Below are 19,167 nucleotides of genomic sequence, written 5' to 3' on the forward strand. Positions count from 1 at the left end.
GGGAAATCTTTGTACACCTTGACTAAGTAAATTGAATCTGAAGGAAAAGGTTTAGGCATATTATTATTATTATTATTATTACAAGATTTAAGCATATGTTTGAATATTACTGCCATGTTTTTAATATGTTACTTTTCCAATGAATTTGAACCACATTTCAAACCGGTAGCTTTAATGGTCTTCCCCTCTGTACCTCTTTTTTTTTTTTTTAAATGATCTCTAACAATTGATTTTGTTAATGAGTTGATGCTGCCTTTTTTGCCTGTGAAAGTCAAAACAAGTAAACTTTTTTTTTTCCTCCCAGGATTCATTTATGATGTTCTGATGAAAGGAAAAGAACAGTCTTTTACACACTGGCACTTCAAAACTCTCCTGCTAATGTATTTTCAGACTCATTGAATTATAGAAAATCATCATGGGAGGAGCTGTGAGTGCTGGGGAAGACAATGATGATTTAATTGATAACTTGAAAGAAGCTCAGTATATTCGTACTGAGAGAGTGGAGCAAGCCTTCAGAGCAATTGACCGTGGTGATTATTTTCTAGAAGGATATCGGGAGAATGCTTATAAAGACTTGGCTTGGAAGCATGGAAATATACACTTATCAGCACCTTGCATTTATTCTGAAGTCATGGAGGCATTGAAACTTCAACCAGGATTATCTTTTCTGAATCTGGGTAGCGGAACCGGATATTTGAGTACAATGGTGGGATTAATATTAGGTAATTTTTTTAAAAAAATTAAACAAATATGAAATGTTGGTTACTGAATACAGATTCTTAGATTAACGAGTCATAATTTTTGCCAGTATTTTGTGATATAGTGTGCTGTAATTTTAAGTAATGTAATAAAATCACACAAATAGGAATTTGCAATGCACTTTCAGAATATTGTAAAAAAAGTTTGAGTAGCTAGCTAATTCTTAGAAAATGTTATTCAAGAAAACTTTTTAAGAAGTGCTTTTTAACAAAAAACAGTATTTTTGCTTCTTAAAGAGATTAACCTTCTATAGTCACCTGAAGCTGTGAATGGTTTTGATACTGTAAGTCCCACACAAACCAAATATTGTTGGGTTATATAGATTATGATTTTCAACAGGGGACAGTTAGATCTAAAATTGATATATGACACAAAAGGCAAGAGATTTATACGAGTAGAACACAGAGTAGGCTGTTTTTTCACAAAGTCACCTATATTGAAAAACAGGATTTTATTTTCTGGCAGATATTTTCTACTTAAGATTAGGGATTTTTAAAATTACTACTTATCCTCTCAACTGTATTTAAATAAGGCTAAGCTGACAACTGAAAATAGAATGTGGTATGGCTTTGGTAACTGAATTTATTTTATTATCTTACAGAGTAGAAAAATTACATTAAAATTCATTCTTTTTATATTAAAAGAAAATAAGCCCTACTGCTGATTTCTATTTATTTATTTATTTATTTATTTATTTATTTATTTTTATTTGGTAAGTATCCTCAGTTGTTTTGTACCTCTTACAATAATTTTGCATTGCCCAATGGAAATTCATAAAACTGAGCAATGGACTGAAAGAAATTTTTCTTCAACTAATTAAATATTTGTGTATCTCAGTTTTGTTCCCAGTTACGGGAGCATTAATTTCACTGCTACAATTTTTTTTAAAGAATGTACATTTCTTCCAGGATATGGAATTCTTGAAGTCTGGGATTACTAGTTATTGCAAATTGAGAGCAGAAAGGGAAGCATGCACTATTCTAAGTAGAAGGAGAACGTTTAACAGGATTAATCTGTCAGTTCACTTCCAAGAGGTGTAACAAAGTCAGAGAGCTGATTTGGTGCTCCCTCTTGTGGAAACTGAAATTTGTTTCCTTACCTAGTAAAATCTATGCTCTAAAATATCTGTTAGTCTACTAGGTACCACATGTGGTCTTGTTGCTAGTAAAATACAGTATGCAGTAATGCTTTTGGTGAAATATTCATTCATAGGTATACATTCAAAATGCTGGTACATACTGAAAAAGTAATGATTTCACTTTATTCATGTTAGGTACCATACTCTTAGGCTAGCTTGTTGAATAGTAGCAGAGTAAGCCGTGCTAGTCTATACGCTATCAAAACAAAAAGCAGTCAAGTAGCACTTTAAAGACTAGCAAAATAGTTTATTAGGTGAGCTTTCATGGGACAGAACCACTTCTTCAGACCATAGCCAGACCAGAACAGATTCAATATTTAAGGCTCCTGATAATGCCATCCTTGCCACAATGGATGTAGAGGGCTCTGTACACTAATATTCTACATGAAGACGGATTACAAGCAATCAGGAATACCATCCCTGATGCCACTACAGCCAGTCTGGTGTCTGACTTCTGTAACTTTGTTCTCACACACAGTCATTTCTGATTTGGGGACAATTTATACCTCCAGATTAGTGGAACTGCAATGGGCAACCGCATGGCCCCACAATATGTTAATATATTTATGGCTGACCTGGAACAATGATTCCTCAGCTCTCATCCCCTATTAGCCCTCCTCTACTTAAGATACATTGATGACCATCTTTGATTAGGACCCATGGCACAGAGACTCTAGAAGAATTCCACAGAGACTTTAACAATCTGCATCCCACCATCAACTTATGCCTCGATTACAACATGCAAGAGATACATTTCCTGGACACTACAGTACTAATCAAGGATGGCCTGATCAGTACCACCCTGTACCGAAAACCTACTGATCGCTATACTTATCTACACCCTTCTAGTTTCCATCCTGCACACCTGACTAGATCCATTGTTTACAGTCGAGCTCTTAGGTACAATCGCATTTGCTCTGATCCAACTGACAGAGACAAAAATCTAGAAGATCTTTACCAAATATTCATAAACCTGAATTACCCACCAGGAGAAGTAAAAAAACAAATCGACAGGGCCAGACAAATACCCAGAGACCAGCTACTCCAAGATCGGCCCAAAAAAACCAAGAACAGAACACCAGTGGTCATCACCTACAGCCCCCAACTCAGACCACTTCAACGAATTATTAAAGACCTACAGCCTATTCTTAATCAGGATGCCACACTCCAGAAGGCCCTGGATGACATGCCTGTTCTCTCCTACAGACAACCTCCCAACCTTATGAGGATCCTCACTAACAGCCGCAGTCTATACCCCAGGAATACCAGTCCTGGAACCTTTCCTTGCAACAAAGCCCGCTGCCAGCTTTGTCCACATATCTTCTCTGGAAATACCATCACTGGACCTAACCAGGTTACTCACAGAATCATGGGCACTTTCTCATGCTCCTCTACTAACATCATATATGCCATCATGTGCCAACAATGCCCAGATGGTTTGTATATTGGACAGACTTCTAACTTCCTTAGATAAAGGGTCAGTGGGCACAAAACAGACATCAAAACACTCCAGATCCACAAACCAGTTAGTCAACATTTTAATGGAATGGGGAATTCTATTAATGACCTAAAGGTATGTGCGTTACTGAAAAAGAACTTTCGCACCGTTCTTCAAAGAGAAACAGCTGAGCTGGTTTTTATATTCAAATTCGGCACATTAACACATGGTTTAAACCGGGACGGGAACTTTGAGTCACTATAGGGGCTCGTCCGCATACTTGGCTTAATCTAATTCTTGACCTCCTCCCCTCCACTCTCCGATTTGCTCACCTTGATTATCTTTTTCTGATTTGTCCTCCTTGCTTACTGTTTTTGGTTCTCTGTGCCTTAAATATTGAGTCTGTTCTGGTCTGGCTATGGTCTGAAGAGGTGGGTCTGTCCCACAAAACCTCACCTAATAAACTATTTTGCTAGTCTTTAAAGTGCTGCTTGACTGCTTTTTGTTTTGCTAGCTTAGTATTTGTCGTGATGGTTTGTTGTATCTGTATGGGAGATTGTACAAACTTGCGTATATATGAGTTGTTCCTTAGTAGCTGTTACAGTATACTTATACATATGGTATAAAGAGAGACTTCTTCCCCTTTAGTTTGCTAGTAGCTCTGGGCACTGTTTCTCCAGCAAATACCAAGAGTGAAGGTGGTGAAATCAAGTCCTTTGTCCTGATATTTATTTTCCTTATATTTGATTTCTCTACTCAATTTTTTTTTCTACTTTATGTAACTAATCTCTGTGAGGGCAAGTGTATATGATGTGTGCTGCCTGGCCCAGCACAGTTCTGGCCCTGAAGAATAATCTGTACAGGTTTCTAGTAAGGGAAAGAGGAGATCTAAGAAGTGAAAGTGACTGATATTTTCTCCTCTGCTCCCACTCTTTCACAAAGGGGGTGAGACATTCAAGGGCAGACCTAGGGCTTGTCTACAATTCCGGGAAGATCAACCTGGTCAGGATCAATCTTCCAAGTTTGATTTCATGCATCTGGTAAAGAGGTGTGAAGTCGATCTGTGTGGGGTCGCTAGTCCACCACTGTGCTCTTTGCTATTGTGAGGAGTAAGGGAGGTCAACAGCAGAAATTCTCCCATTGATCTTCCTTAGTGAAGGCAGTCACATTTCCAATATGTCGATTCTAGCTATGTAATTGCCGTAGCTAGCACTGCATATCTGAAATTGACTTTCAGCCTAGTGTAGCCCTGGCTTAAGTGTGTGAATCAGCAGCTAAAACCTGCTCTGCAGTTCTTAACTCATCCTGGTTTGTCAGATTTGTAGCAATACTTGGACAAAATAATCTTTCAAAATGAAGATTTTTTTACTAATTTTAATGAAGTGGAACCTTTTTTTTCTCCTCAAAACAGACCCTAACATATTTCAATTTGCCCTGTATCAGTGTTAGGAAGTAAAAGCTTGTTCATCAGTGGTTGGGTATCTGATAAAGTAGAAGGCAGTTCAGTAGTGGGGTTAGTAGATTAAACCATATTTATGATGATACAAATGTTAAGGTGACACTAAATTAATTTGCAGGAGACTTGAAAAAGAAGAATTTTTGAAATATAAAATGGTCTTTTATAATTTTCTACGTTAGATTAAGTTTAACATATAAACATAGGAATTATAATATATATAGAAAGAATAGCTTACATTATTTTAATGATCAGTGCAGACAAATCCTTTGACTTCTGTAATTGAGTATTGGAAGATATTAGAACTATAAATACTTGATAATGGTGGTAGATGATGAGGATAGTATGATCAGATTGTGAAGGAAATGTTACTCTAGGAAGTAACACAAAAGTTAAAGTAGTGTCAGTTTTTTATGAATTTGTTAGACCATTTTCAAATCACATACACAGTCAGATCCTCAAAGTGGAAAAGCTAATGAGAATAGCGTTGCCAACCCTGTTTTTGTTCAATTTATGAAAAAGCAATACTGAAGTGTATGTATCATGACACCTCAGTATTTTGCATTGTTGTGTAGCGGTAGAGACTGATTTCTATTTTGTTGCATGTTGATCATGAAATTCATAATATTTACACACACATTCCTCGTCACACTCACGGTTACAGAATTCCAAAAAATTGTTTGATATTCTTTATCATTGTCTATAAAACTGGTAAATATTACTCTGTTTGGAGATTTGCATGAATTTTGGAAGACAGCAGTAATTATAATTTAAAACAGCTCAAAGTGCAACTAAAATACTAGACACAGGGAAATAATTTAGGAGATGGTACTAGGGGAGTGAGAAGTCATTTAAAAGTAAATTGTTTGAAAACCTGTTGCTAATTCTCAGGAAAGATTTTGTAAAAGTTTTCTCTTTTAAAATACTGATAACAGCTTATTTTTGTAAAAATGCTTATTGGCTAGCAAGTAAAAATTAAGAAACATTTTTTTTCTTTTGTCAGAATGATATTCAGATGTTGTTGTCCTATGTGAAAATTTTAGTTTAGCAGAAGAATTTTCAGTTTTTCATTGGGAAAATCAGAATACTAGTGGCTAGTCTGAAAGGTTTTGTTAGTTTCAATTTTTTATGGTCCAGTTTTTTTCTTCTGGAAGTGATGAGCAGGAGCCAGATTTGGGGGTGAAGGAAGGGGTAGAGAGGCTGGTCTGCCTCTGTCTGCCAGGAATGGGGCTGTAGGGCAGTTTCTTACAAGAAAGCTGATTTTTTTTTTTTTTTTTTTTTGGTCCTGAAATGGACTGTATCTTGAAATCTCTTCATTTAAAAAAAAACAACATATTTTGACATTTTGTCAGGTGAAATTTTTTTTTTTTAAATATTGAACATTTTCACAGATATGGTTTTCCCATTTTATAGCCAGCTTTACTAATACAGGTTGAACCTTTTTAATTTGGCACTCTCTCATCTGGTAAATTCCATAGTCTGTAGTCCATGGTTTTAGCTTACCAGACGACTAAGTTTCCTATCGTCCCAAAAATTTGTTTATGGCCACTAGACTTGGCTCTCAGTGTTCTGTGCTGTAATTTACCCTTTAATGTCTTCTAAGAGCCCAGTAACCGGTGTGTTTGTAATGCGCTCAGAAATATTGACCTCTTGTCGTCCAGCAAATTCTCTCTTCCTGCACTGGTCGGGTCCTGAGGGTTTTGCATGAGAGAGGTTCAACCTGTAGTGCAAGAGACAGAAAAGGACTTCTTACATTCATAGTGCACTGGGAAGTAATGAACTAAGTTAATAAAGGTTGTATGTGTACCAACAGTAAATACACTTTTCGGTGCTGTGGAAGCAGGTTCTCCCTCTGTGTCCTGTAAACCTGCCAGCAGGAGGGCTTTATCAGCAGTGCACTTAACAATAACCTCTTTCAGATCCCCTTCGTTGCATAATATACAAGATGTTCTAATTCCATGCTCAGAATTACAAATGTTTTCCAGCCTTGTGGTTTAGTATATTATGGTGGCATTTCCACCAGTAGGTTACATTTACCTAATGGTGTTTTTTACAAATTCTTCAATAAAAAGCAAGCAGTACTGTCAAGCTATCTATTTTTATTTAGGGTACATCAGAAATACTTCTGTATTTTTCTTTCTGTAATTCCTCAAATAGCTCTGCTGTGCAGAAGAAAATTCTGATGAATTTCCCCAGATAAATCATTTGTGTTACAGAAATGCTTCTTGTCTTTGATAAAAGTGTTGGGCTAAATAATTGAAAAAGTAAAGGCTCAGGACATACTGACTACTGAATTAATAGAACACACCCTGTAGCTGCTATTTGGTTGATATCTGCTTTTTTCCTCTTCTCTGCTCAGCTACTAACATCTCCATTCTGTGCACTGTCTATGTATAGAATTCCTGTCGCGTTATGTCCAGAAGAAACAGCCACTTCTTTTCCTTGGCAGTCCCTCGTTACCTAGTTATAATGGGTCTCCTTGCACCTCGCTGCCTCTAGAGAGTAGACTTGGCTCTTTTACCAAGCTTAAACATCATTTTTAACCTCTTTAAAAGCATATGATTACTGTAGAGTTCAGAGGGTAAGGATTTGGGTTAGAAGTGAATGTCGTGGACATATCCATAGGATCAGTATGCTAAAGATCTGCATGCTACAGTAGGGTCTCAACATTCACAAGGGTTCCATGCTTGGAACCCTCGCCAATCTTGATTTTTTGCGAATATGGCGGGGAGGAGGGTGCCTAGGGCGGCAGGGAGGAGGGGGCCTGGGGCCTCAGGGCAAGCGGCAGCTGCCAGCACTCTGAAATAATTGAATTTGCAAACATTGTTTGTGAATCCTGAGACCCTACTGTACTATTATAGATTAATATTTGTGTAGCACTTCTGTGCTCCAATTGGCTGAATGCTGTTACCCATAAGGATTCAGGAAGCTGCATAATTGAGAAAAATTTATAGTCACAAGTGTAGATGTGAGCATAATATGCTGAATCTCTGAGCTATCATCACTTGAGTTAATTCCACTTCAATATAATATATTTTAAATTTACCAAATTTTAATCCTCCTACTAACAGATACATTATAACAATCAACGAATGAAATCTATTCAAGCTTCTGACTAAAATTGTGCCATAGTAACGTCTAATAAAAAGATTTAAAAAAGCTGACTTACTGGTTTAAGCACATTTCTCTCACAAAGGCTAATAGGAAAACCGTACTTGCTCTTTTTTGTGTTACGTGGGCAGATTATAACAGGAAATGGGGCACGAGCATTACTAAGTTCTCCTCCTATATTTTTCCACTGGCTTGTTAAATCGTTATGGCTGTGTGTACACTATCCCCTTTCTTCAGTGGGGACATGGTAATCAGCCTGAGTGGGGAATAATAATGAGTTGCTGTGATGAAGTTCGGAAATTTCAAAGTGCTGGCACACCATGTAGCCGCTGGCACTTTGACGTACCAGCACAACTTCAAAATAGGAGTAAGGGCACTTCATAATCGCACGGGTACTTGGAAGTGCCCGCAGTTACGTGGCAAGTGGACGGTGAAGTTTGCAACTTTTGAAGTTGCTGCGGGGAGGATTAGCCTAATGAAGTGGTGCATATTCATTGCAGCACCTTGTTGTTATTCCCTGCTCAAGCTGATTACCGTGTCCCCTCTGAAGAAAGGGGTTAGTGTAGAGACAGCCTATATGTCTTAATTTGCCTATCTATAATGAGTATAAAATCTCTCTTTTTGTTGGGAAGCTTAATTAACTGTTAGTAAAAACACTAATACTATTAGATGAATGGCATTATACAAGTGAATCAAACAGTAGTATACTTTTAAAACCGCTTCTTTAATTGCAGGCCCTTTTGGAATAAATCATGGAATCGAGCTTCATTCAGATGTGGTAGAATATGCCAAGGAGAAATTGGAGAGCTTCATAAAAAATAGTGATATCTTTGATAAGTAAGTATTTCGCTTCCCCGGTTCCTTTTGCAACCAGATATCTTTCCACTTTTTAACTAAATTAAAAAGGAAAAAATAACATCTTGCTAATGTTCATTATTGGAAATCAAACTTAAAGTTTGTGGGACATGTTTAAAGTGAGGTAAGTGAAAGATTAAAAAATAAGGTTTATTTTTAAAGGGAACATTCTTTGAGAGTATTTGGCAAAATCTGTCCAGCCTTCTTGCCATAAACTCACTCACTTTATTATGCTGTGTTCTTATGCAGCTTCTTCTGCGTGAAGATATGGAATAAATTTATAAGCATAACTTACTCAGATTAATATTCACAGTCTGAAATGCCAGTTGTATAGATATTAAACAATGTCAACATAAAGCATGTAACTTGACAGGGTTGGTCAGGGTACACCTATGAACAAAAAACTCGGGGGATGGGTTTAAGTAGCAACCTTCAAAGTTATTAACAATGGAAAGTGGCATTATGCACCTCCCCTTTCTTATGTACGAGGTATTTAATTGGGTCCACTGTGGAACTGCTGGGCTCCTGCCATATAACCACTAACTCAAGGTTGACACTATTCTGATCTACCCCTTGGCTGTACCTCACTCTCGCATGCTCTCTTGCTTCCCTCTAAGAGGGTACCAAGAGGGGAAGGACCTTGGTATGTCCTCTCCCCTTATAGGCAGAAGGTCCTCCAGTGTCCAGGAAGGCTTTACATTGTAGGGGAAGGAGGCACAAAAGCCAGTTAGCTACATTGGGGAATTCTGTCCCAAAGAAATTTAAAAATTCTCTGCACAATACTTTAAAAGTTTTTGCATTTTGTATTTCTTAAAATAATGTGATCAAATCACACTAGTTTCAAATATTTTGATAATTCATTTACACTACAGTACAGTGGATGGAGAATGGGAATGAGGAACTTTGGAGAAATTCACAACCAGCCTCTAATAGTAATGTAGCTAGTTGTGACCCTTTAATTCTATTTATTAGTCAACAAATATATGCAGCCATAAGTTCTGAGATACATCATAGTCAATTAAGGAGCAAGTAAGGGCTGGAGATTCAAACTCATAATTTATACTGGCTACTGATCATCTCCAGAAAGGTAGTGGTTACAGTTAATAGAGCTCATTTTGACTGGAGACTTTTTTTTCCAGTTCAAAAATATAGACCAGTTTTAATCTCTAAAGCACCATAAACATTTTAAGGCCATACTGCTCTTATACCACATTAGCAATGCTCTGTTCTGTCTGGCAACACAGAGCCTGTTCATACCTGCTTCTTCAGAAGCACCTCGTAGACCTTCCTCTTTATGCTGAGCATGCCACAGTACATTACCCAGTCCCAGATGGTGTATATCTCTGTTGACTACTCTCGGTGCCCATTTGACCTGCGTGCCTTGGCGGGGAGGGGCACATGACTGTTCTTGCAGCTTCTCTTTGCTTCCCCATCGCAAGTAATTTCTCTGCAGGAAAGAAAAGAAATCTGCAGGAGCCCTGCATTCTGTACACATGTAGTGATTCAGAATTCCCCCAAAAGCAATATACTCCTGTACCCAACCAATGGGAAGCAGAACAGCCCCATACCATCCCCAAGAAGATTCTTACAGGTTGAGGAATAAGTAGGCCCTGGCAGGTCTGGGTATGTGCCTTCCCATCTTCTCCCTTTCCCTGGATTTCCAGGTATTAACCATCCCTCTGCTGGTATGACCAAACATTCCTACATTCCTACTGAAACAGAGAGGGTCATTCTTACTAGGGTAGGTAAAAAGAACAAGGTAAGTTCTGTAAATGGTGTGGTTAGTTTTACCTCTGAATTAGCTTACTTGCTTTTGTTGATTTTTAAATTTGATCTTTAATGTTATTTTGACAGGGATTTTTGTATGTTTAATTTTCGTTGCTTACCTAATAGAATAAATGAGACTGTATTTAAAAAAGATGGATGTGTTTCATTACTATCTTCATTTTAGTTTTAGGTACTTGTTCTTATAATTAGAAGGTTGGTGTACCCTACATTAAGCTGGCATGAATTAAAAAAGGACTATAGCCAGCAGAATTTTGTGTGTTAAGTATTATGGAACAATTAATTCATGGCATATCTGTAAAGAAACTGTTACGATTTTCTCTCATCTTAACTTCACATTAGTGATCTTGTACTTGAAATTTAGATGCTGTTTATTGTTAAAACACCCAGTTTTCAGTCATTGTTGAGTTATTCAAAAATTATCTTTTGCGCTTGGGAGAGATGGGGGAGGATTGGGAAACAGGAAAAGAGAAGGAAGGATCCAAATCACAACATAATGAAAATGTGGCAACTTTAGAAATAAATATCAAAATGAGTGGGTTGTACTGACTTTTTTTTTTTCAGTTTCTTTATTAAAAACTTAGTTACAAACTGTGAGCTTGGCATGTTCTTATTCTTGCGTGAGCATGATTGTGCCTGGTTTGAAGGAATGTGGTTTTGAGATGTGTTATGGAAATCTTACAATGAATTGAAGTATCAAAGGCTTAAGGTTTACTTAGGTATGCTCTGAATGTTACTGTTTATTAAGGTGATAGGTAATTTGTTCTTCTAGCTGCAAGTAACTGACTGTATGCCACTTTGTAACTAGCACTTGGGATTAATGTAAGTATCATACAGGAAGTTTTTATGCCAACTGACAAGTTTGGATCTTTTATATTACATTTTGTTGTTCAACTATCATTCTTGCTTCAGTACGCAGCCGAGCAGTTGTTATGGGGAGTAAGCTTAAGGCAACAAACAAAATTCTGTTAAGTGTATGGCTGTTTCCTGGTAACTGAGTTACCAAACGCATTTTTATCACAAATTAAGGAATAAGGAATCGCTGCCTAAATGATGACTTTTCCTTTCTTGACGATCCTGATTTTGGCTATTTTCTTTGAAAATAAAGCTGATTTGTACCAATTATTCCAGTATTTGGAAGGGTGATGATATCTTAAAGATCTAGTACATGGTATTCTAAGTGAATTGTTCTTCTGCTCCTCCTGATTTGTTTATACTACATACAGAAATCTGTCCTGAAGACCTACTCTGAACACGCTTGTGCAAGAGGCCTGGTTTTGGGTTCCTGATGCTTGGTTACTTAGGTCTCTGGGGCTTCAGTTGATAAATAAGATACCTAGCCTATGGATATTATGGTCTGTGATTTCTGATTTCAGCTGATTCGGGTTGGATCTGCTCAGTGCTTGGATGAGAGGCCTTCTGGGAAAAGTGTTCATGAAAGGTGTGCAGAGTCTTTCACCTAGATCACTGACTTGAACTCAGCAGGGGCCTATATTGACTAAATATTGTTTTCACCTGCTTGTTTGGTGTTATAATCGAAACTGTGTTTGAGGTTATATTTGAGATGCACTGACAGGACAATGTGTAGAAGTTTGAATTGCTATTTCCTGTTCTGTACCTATTCAGTGGATGACTAGGAGCCTTTGAACCTGTATACTAATTCCAGGAAAGTAAAATATCTTTTAAAATTGATTTAGCTTATTTCCCGTATTTAAGGAGCTTCAAACTAAATTTTAAATGCATATTTTAGCAAAGATTCTGTAATATACTAAATAATGCTTATTTAGTCTGTTCTAGGTCAGTTGTAGTTTTAAGACATAATCTTTCTGTGTTGTGCGTTTTCTGCATGCAAACCAGATGGAAGCAGACTACATTTTCAAGTGGCAAAAGCTTTGGCATTTCTGTGTTCATCTTTGTGGTCATGCCTTGGATAAAAATATAAAAACCCCTCAATGAAGTTCATATGTGCATCTTCTAAAAGGGCACTCAATAGCCTTCTTGTTTGGCTTGGTTCTTTCTGCTTAAATTTTTGGCAACCTGTCACCAAACAAAAAATATAGATACCTTTTGGACAGTTTCTTCAATGATTTGTATATTTCCAGTGCAGAATATGATGATATTGTTTGGGGCTCATGCAGCTAAGACCTGTTTCTTAATACAGAGTTCTTACAATATAAACAAATAGGGTTATTTGAAGTGTGTACTGTGCACACTTTTATAAGAAAAATAAAAGATGAAACGTGCAGAAATCCTGTGTTTTATAACATAACATACCATTTTCTCCCAATTCTTGATGAGGAAATTCATAAACAAAAAGATTAATTTCTTAGCAGGTGGAATAGGTTTAGATCAGAGCCTGGGAGTGCTATTGAAGTATCATATTCATCCCTAAAGGGATTTGAGGTGGGAGGGAGAAGCTCACCGTTTTTTTTTTTTGTTTGTTTGTTTTGTTTTTGTTTTTTTCCCTATGCTTAGTGAGATTGACTCTTGGAAGTTCAGCTGCCATCACTTGGCGCTTCTAAAGCTGCTCAGATTCCTGCTTTAAAAAGGAAAATCATTCTGTTAATCATTTGCATTTATAGCCATATATCTCCAACCTGTAAAGGTTTCATTCTCCTATTAATGGATATAGCGATGGAGTAATCATTGGATAACCTAAGAAAAGTAAAGTGCTATCTTGATTCCATATCACAATATTAGTTTTACCTCTAGAAGTAAATTAGATGGTGATCGCTGATTTACTCTTCGAAAACATGTTGTGAAAGAGTGCTTACCTTAGGTGGTATTTGAAGGATGCTCTTGGTCTGAGTTTGACATGTGGTAAGAATTACTTCCACATTTAAAATTTGAGCAAGAATGCATGTCACTAAGGAAAAAGCTCGTTCCTTAAAAAGGCTCTATCTAAAGCACATGTGCAAAGTGCTAGGCCCCACTTCACCTGTTTATTGAAGGGGAATATGTTGTCTTTTCTGCTCCCAGTCGGCTTCTAGACCTAGAATATCCATCTCGGAGGGAGAGCCACAGGGCAGGGCTAGGTTGCCCATCTCCTAGCACCCTATCAAAAACCAAACGTGTGTAAGCTGCCGAAGTACGTGCCGTGAAAGAAATATCAACACTCTTCTCAGGATCAAAAGAAATTATCGCTACTCTTCTAAAGAAACAACTGCAATGGTAAGTGACTAGGATTCTAGTACTACTTCTGGGATAAATACTATGGGTAAGACTTTCTCCTGAAGTCTTTCAGTAAGTCTGTTTCAGTCTCCCAAGAGCATTACATAGTCTCCAGTAAAATTGGGTTCATTTTAATAAGGACAGTGTGAAGGCTAATTTCTCCTTTTGTAAAGAAAGTTCAAATAGGCATGCACAAGGAGTCATCAAAGAAGAAAACCATCTTCATTCAGCTTCAGTCAAATTATTATCCTTCTATAAAAACAAAAGGTAAAAGCAGTCAAAAAGAAAAATGGAAATGAGCCCTGCATTTAAGTGAAAAGAGAAAAGTAACCCCTAAACCCATTCCAAGCTGTGGGATCTTGTGCTGTTCCAGAGGGATGAATTGTCATTGAGCTTTACTAGTCCAACAAGGATCAAGAAAAACAGATTATACGTTAGAATTCTATGATGATATAAGTGTGTGGCAAAAATTTGTTTATATTCCTCATCAACAATCATCTGGAGATGTTACAAAGGAGGAATATTTATTAACGTGCATTATAAAATGTGGATTTTAAAAGTGGATATCACAACCAGCCTTAGCAAAAGTAGATGCAGCAGCTGAATATTGCTGAGTAACCATTTTGTAAGAGTTGAAGAAATCCCCTACACAGAAGCGTTGTATAAAAAAATCTCCTAGACAAAAGTAGAAAAAGGGACACCAGTTCTTTTGCTGCCACAAATTTTGATAGCAGCAGAATTATGAACTGACCCAAAGGAAGTTGAGTAACATGATCTAACTGTTAAATTGACAACAAATACCACTAGCTTCATATTTTATAATGGATATTTATGTTAACGTATACCTTGAAATTTCACTGTATAAAACAACATGCACTACTTCAATGGAAAGATTATCTGCATTCCAAATTCCTTCATAGAATTTGCTGATGGGAAAATTTGAGGCACTAAATAGCATTGTGGCAGAAGAAATGAAGAAGGGGGAAACATTCCCTTTATTTAAAATCTGAGTGGCCGCAGTGGAATCAGTTTAGATCATTGTTTCAGAACATTTGTTTCTTCAAATCATTTTGTTTTCAAGATGTAGATACGCAATATGAAGGATTTTAAATGCTGGAACAGACTCTGATGTGGGGGCGGGGAGGGCAGACAAATCTAGACAAGTATTTGCAAGAAACAATTCTCTTAATTCAGAAGCACATCAGCAGCTTGGAACTGAGTGAGAATAATTGTATGGGTATGTCAGGTTATTAACAATGAATATAAGGAGTAATTGCAAGAAACAAGTTCTTGAATCACAAGTATTTGTCCTCCAGAGAAAATCACATAGGGAGAAATGTGTTTTCTGTTCATCTCAGTGAAATGGATGAAAATATCAATCAATTAACTTTTTAGAAATGATATCGAAGGGCCATAAAAGACACTAATTACCTCAGGTTTATCCATTTAGTCTTGTATTCCAGAGTTGTTTCTGAGCTTTCTTTGGTTATGTGATTAGAGCGTTTAAGGCGTTATTGCATTGGTTTTAAGTTGAATAAATGTAGAAATGTCAGAGAGAAATATTATCTGCAACATTATCAGCTGCATTTGTAATGCTAAACCCTATTTCATTCATTGTTGCAGTGGATGCATAGCGTGACGTCACATCAGATTTTAAGGGTTGTCACTTGCTTTTGCAATTCCTTACGCAGTCATCTAGTCTTTGATTGGTGTTCACAGATACAAACAGTAATTTCTTTCCAAACCCTTTTTGAGAACAGCATTAACAAAGAAACCCACTTCCTGGATTAGGGAATATATGAAAAAGCACCTCTTTAAGATGGTAGTCTCTTAACAACTCAAAAGCCCATCAGCAGCTTGGAATGAGTAAGAATAATTGCATGGATAATGTCAGAGGTTAACAATGAGAATAAGGTACATATTAGTAACAAAAACCAAGAGATTGGCTTGTCCTACAAAAGGCGACAGGAATTTATGAACGTTGGCCTCTAACATCTTGGCAATGCAAATATATATGTACAACATGAACATTAATTGGATAAATCAACAGATGGCTCTTCGGAAAGAATCAAGTTTTCATTGAAGGTGTGGCGCACAAGTGCAAACTTTCAGAGATACTGAAAACAGACTAATTCAGAACAATAGTACTCTTTATTTCTTGACAGAATTGACTCTGGGAGCATTTGCTGTGGATCTTCACAGCTATCCAAAATTTTTAGTACGTGTTTCTCCTAGTTGTCTTCTGGCCTCCTAAAAGATCAAGAAGAAATCCGTTGTAATATTGCATCTGTCAGATGATCAAAAAGAGAATTCTCTTTTGGACCCAAAAGATTAGACTCCTTTATTACTTACCAAGAGACTCTTAGGGGGCTGGACTCGCAGACCTCCTGAGGTCCCATCCAGCCCTATGGTTCTATGATTCTTGCAAAGCAGGTTATTTTCTATATTCAGTCTTCTCCACATAAGTTTGACTTTGCAGTCCTCCTGTGAAAGATCCTCCATAATCTTGAATGTCAGCATGTAAAGTTTATGGATAAGATACAAGCAGTTGATGAAAAAGAAAATGAATACTGGAAGAAAAAATAGATACTCTAACGAGGACTATCTTTTGGAAATTGTATCAACATCTATAATATCCAAAAGGAAGTTTTGAAAATAGTCTGATGATTAATTCCAGAATTTGCATATTCTTACATCATACAGTTCTGGAAATGAGTAAATTTAATCAATGCTTGTATATGAAATATTATCCTCCCTAAATGTTATATTGTAGGCAATGGCCAAATGCTTTTGAGATGGATTTTAATTTCTTATTGATTTTTTTAAATACTTAAACAATATTTGTATTCAACAAAATTGTTAAAGCTAAAGCTCCATGAACTATCAATATTAGATTAATAATTTTCTGTCCTGTATACCAAAGCTTAATTTCCTTTTCTTAGGCCCCAAGAAACTGGCCTGGCTTAGTCCAGACATAAGAAGGAGAAAGTAATGGGACAGCTGGATGCACAAAGGACAATAAAATCTACAATGCTTTTAAAAACAAATAAGCATTTTGAAATACCAAATTGTTATAAAACTTTTATAGGATTTCTTTCTTAGATAAGAGCCTCATTGGAATCTAGCCTCAGCAATGGCCCATATGGCAAGTTAAAACAAAATGGAATAATGCTATCCATGTCCAGACACAATGAACTACTTTTATAACTGTTTGTTCCCAAGCCATTAGCTTGTCTATATTTTATATACCATAAATAAATCTGGAAGATTTACTGAAAGGCTTTTTATTGAGACCTCAGTTCATAGCTTTTGATGTCCCCCGCTAAACTTGATGATGTAAAGAACATCTCAAGCAGTACGCATTACGTGGCTCCCTGGATTGTTTGTATTCAAGATGGCATCTTCAGAGTGTGAATCGCAAAACCCTGATATAAGGCAGTTTCCTGCAAGAGAAAATTTTTAGAAATTATATTTAGAATGCATTTGAATGGTTTTTTTGAGGTCTGCTTGCATATGTTTTCTTTGGATCACACTTTTTATTTTGGCTAGAGTACAGGTTGTACCTCCTAAAATCAGCATTCTTTGGTCCAGCAACATCCCTCGTTCTTGGACCAGAGAACCAGGACAGGAGGACAAGTGGAGCTGGCCTCCTGACAGCCTCACAAAGGGTAGTTGGGCAAGTGGTAGCATAGCTCAGCATCCACCCCGGTAGCTAGAGCTGGGGAGCTGGTTCTGAAGGGCCAGCGGGGGGTGACCAGGGACTAATGGATGTTAACCTCACCTGGGCTGTGTCTACAAGTGCCCCAAACTTCGAAATGGCCACACAAATGCCGCTGCGCGGCGCGTCCAGACGGGGCTTCTTTTCGAAAGGACGTCGCCTATGTCGAAGTCCCCTTATTCCCAGGAGCCCCGTCTGGACGTGGCGGCAAGGCGCGTCAATTTCGAAGCGCCACTGCCGCCCGCATGCTAATGAAGCGCTGAATATACATTTCAGCGCTTCATTAGTAAACTTCAAAATGGCCATTTGCATGGTCATTTCGAAGTTTGGGGCATGTGTAGACGTAGCCCTGGTCCAGCAAAATCCCTCTTTCGGGACCACTGATGTGCCAAGGGTGCTGGACCAGAGAGGTGCAACCTGTATTTGGTCTTTATGCAGGTGGAGTGTGATGAGGTTGGGAGCTCAATTTTACCCACTCAAATGGAGGGTAAAGAATGGGGACTGCTGCAAGGCCCCCCCAAACACCACAGGCTGAAGTGGCCTCTTTAGACCATATGTGATGTGTTGTGGATGCCCCTCATAGCCTGTCATGGGACCATCACATACATTCCTCAGTGTCATATGCAGTGGACACAATGGGAGCCTCTGTATGGCTGAGTACCTGTGCCCAGAACAGCTCCTGTCTTGAGCTTAATTGGTGTGAAAGACCTTGCATTGCTCATCCCCTTAGAAATGAATTTTATACTTAAAGATTTGGAATTTTAAGATAGAGCTTTAAAATTTATTGGTTATAAGTTTATTTTCAAACACATTGAAAATTTTATTTAAAAAATGGTTTGGGGCAGCTTTTGAAATCTACATGTATAAGTTTACAATTCTGTAAGACTTCCTTCTCCAAGGATGGGTGAAGGAAGAATCAGAATAACTGTTATGAAATGAATATGTTCAGAAGCTATTGAAGGAACAGTGCACAAAGGCCATATTTTTGATTGTAAAGGCTACATCTCTGTTACATCATTTGAGAAATCAATTTTATAACATTGGAGGTAATTGATCATTTAAGTACATAATTAAAAATTCTTTTTTTCTTCCCCACCATTTTGCTTGTTTACTTAATTTGTGAGTTCTTGGGGTAGAGACCATTGACCTTATTCTCATTAATATAAAAGTCAATTTAAACTCTGGCAATGAAAAGTAAATGAGAATCAAGTGCCATGTCTTTGTGCATGTGTTTTAAAGTGGGACATCATCCTGTTTTATTTTTTTAACTTAGTCCAAAATAAATACCTACTCTAAAAGAGGAAATAAGCAAGATACTTTTGTAGTCATCAGTTTGAAAAATATTAGACTTATCAGAGTCAATGGACTGACTTATGAGTTAAGAGTGCGAGGTTGGAGCCTTGATTTGAAAGGTCATCTTAGACGAATCTTTTAGAAGAATCATACACTAAGCCTATCTTGTTTCAGTATTCTAACAAAACAGAACAGCAGTAATGTAGCACTTTAAAGACTAACAAGTGATTTATTTGGTGATGAGCTTTCATGGAGAAGACCCCCTCATCCGATCAGATTGTCTGTCTGTCCCACAGAATCTCATCACCAAATAAATCTTGTTTTCTTAGAACAGCAGTAATGTAGCACATAAGACTGTTTTGTTAGAATACAAACTTACAGGGCTACGTCTCTATTATTATTGTTGCAAAATTATTCAACCACTTCTTTTGGCTATTTAGTGG

General features: G+C 37.3%; 1 protein-coding gene across 5 annotated transcripts in view; it reads left to right on the forward strand.

Moving 5' to 3' along the window:
- Positions 1 to 19,167, forward strand: part of PCMTD1 (protein-L-isoaspartate (D-aspartate) O-methyltransferase domain containing 1) — a 73,880-nt gene that overhangs the window by 41,364 nt on the left and 13,349 nt on the right. Inside the window, exons 2-4 of one of the 5 annotated variants that reach the window (XM_074987185.1) lie at positions 305 to 427; positions 546 to 722; positions 8,637 to 8,739. In XM_074987185.1, the coding sequence (XP_074843286.1) occupies positions 632 to 722; positions 8,637 to 8,739 (194 nt within the window). In that variant the 5' untranslated portion in view covers positions 305 to 427; positions 546 to 631. Of the gene's footprint in view, positions 1 to 304; positions 723 to 8,636; positions 8,740 to 10,427; positions 11,984 to 13,521; positions 13,714 to 19,167 lie in introns of those variants that run through there. The other 4 variants (XM_074987188.1, XM_074987183.1, XM_074987187.1 and 1 more) reach the window with 4 other exon arrangements.

The sequence above is a fragment of the Carettochelys insculpta genome, chromosome 2, assembly GCF_033958435.1.
Source record: "Carettochelys insculpta isolate YL-2023 chromosome 2, ASM3395843v1, whole genome shotgun sequence".
NCBI lineage: Eukaryota > Metazoa > Chordata > Testudines > Carettochelyidae > Carettochelys > Carettochelys insculpta.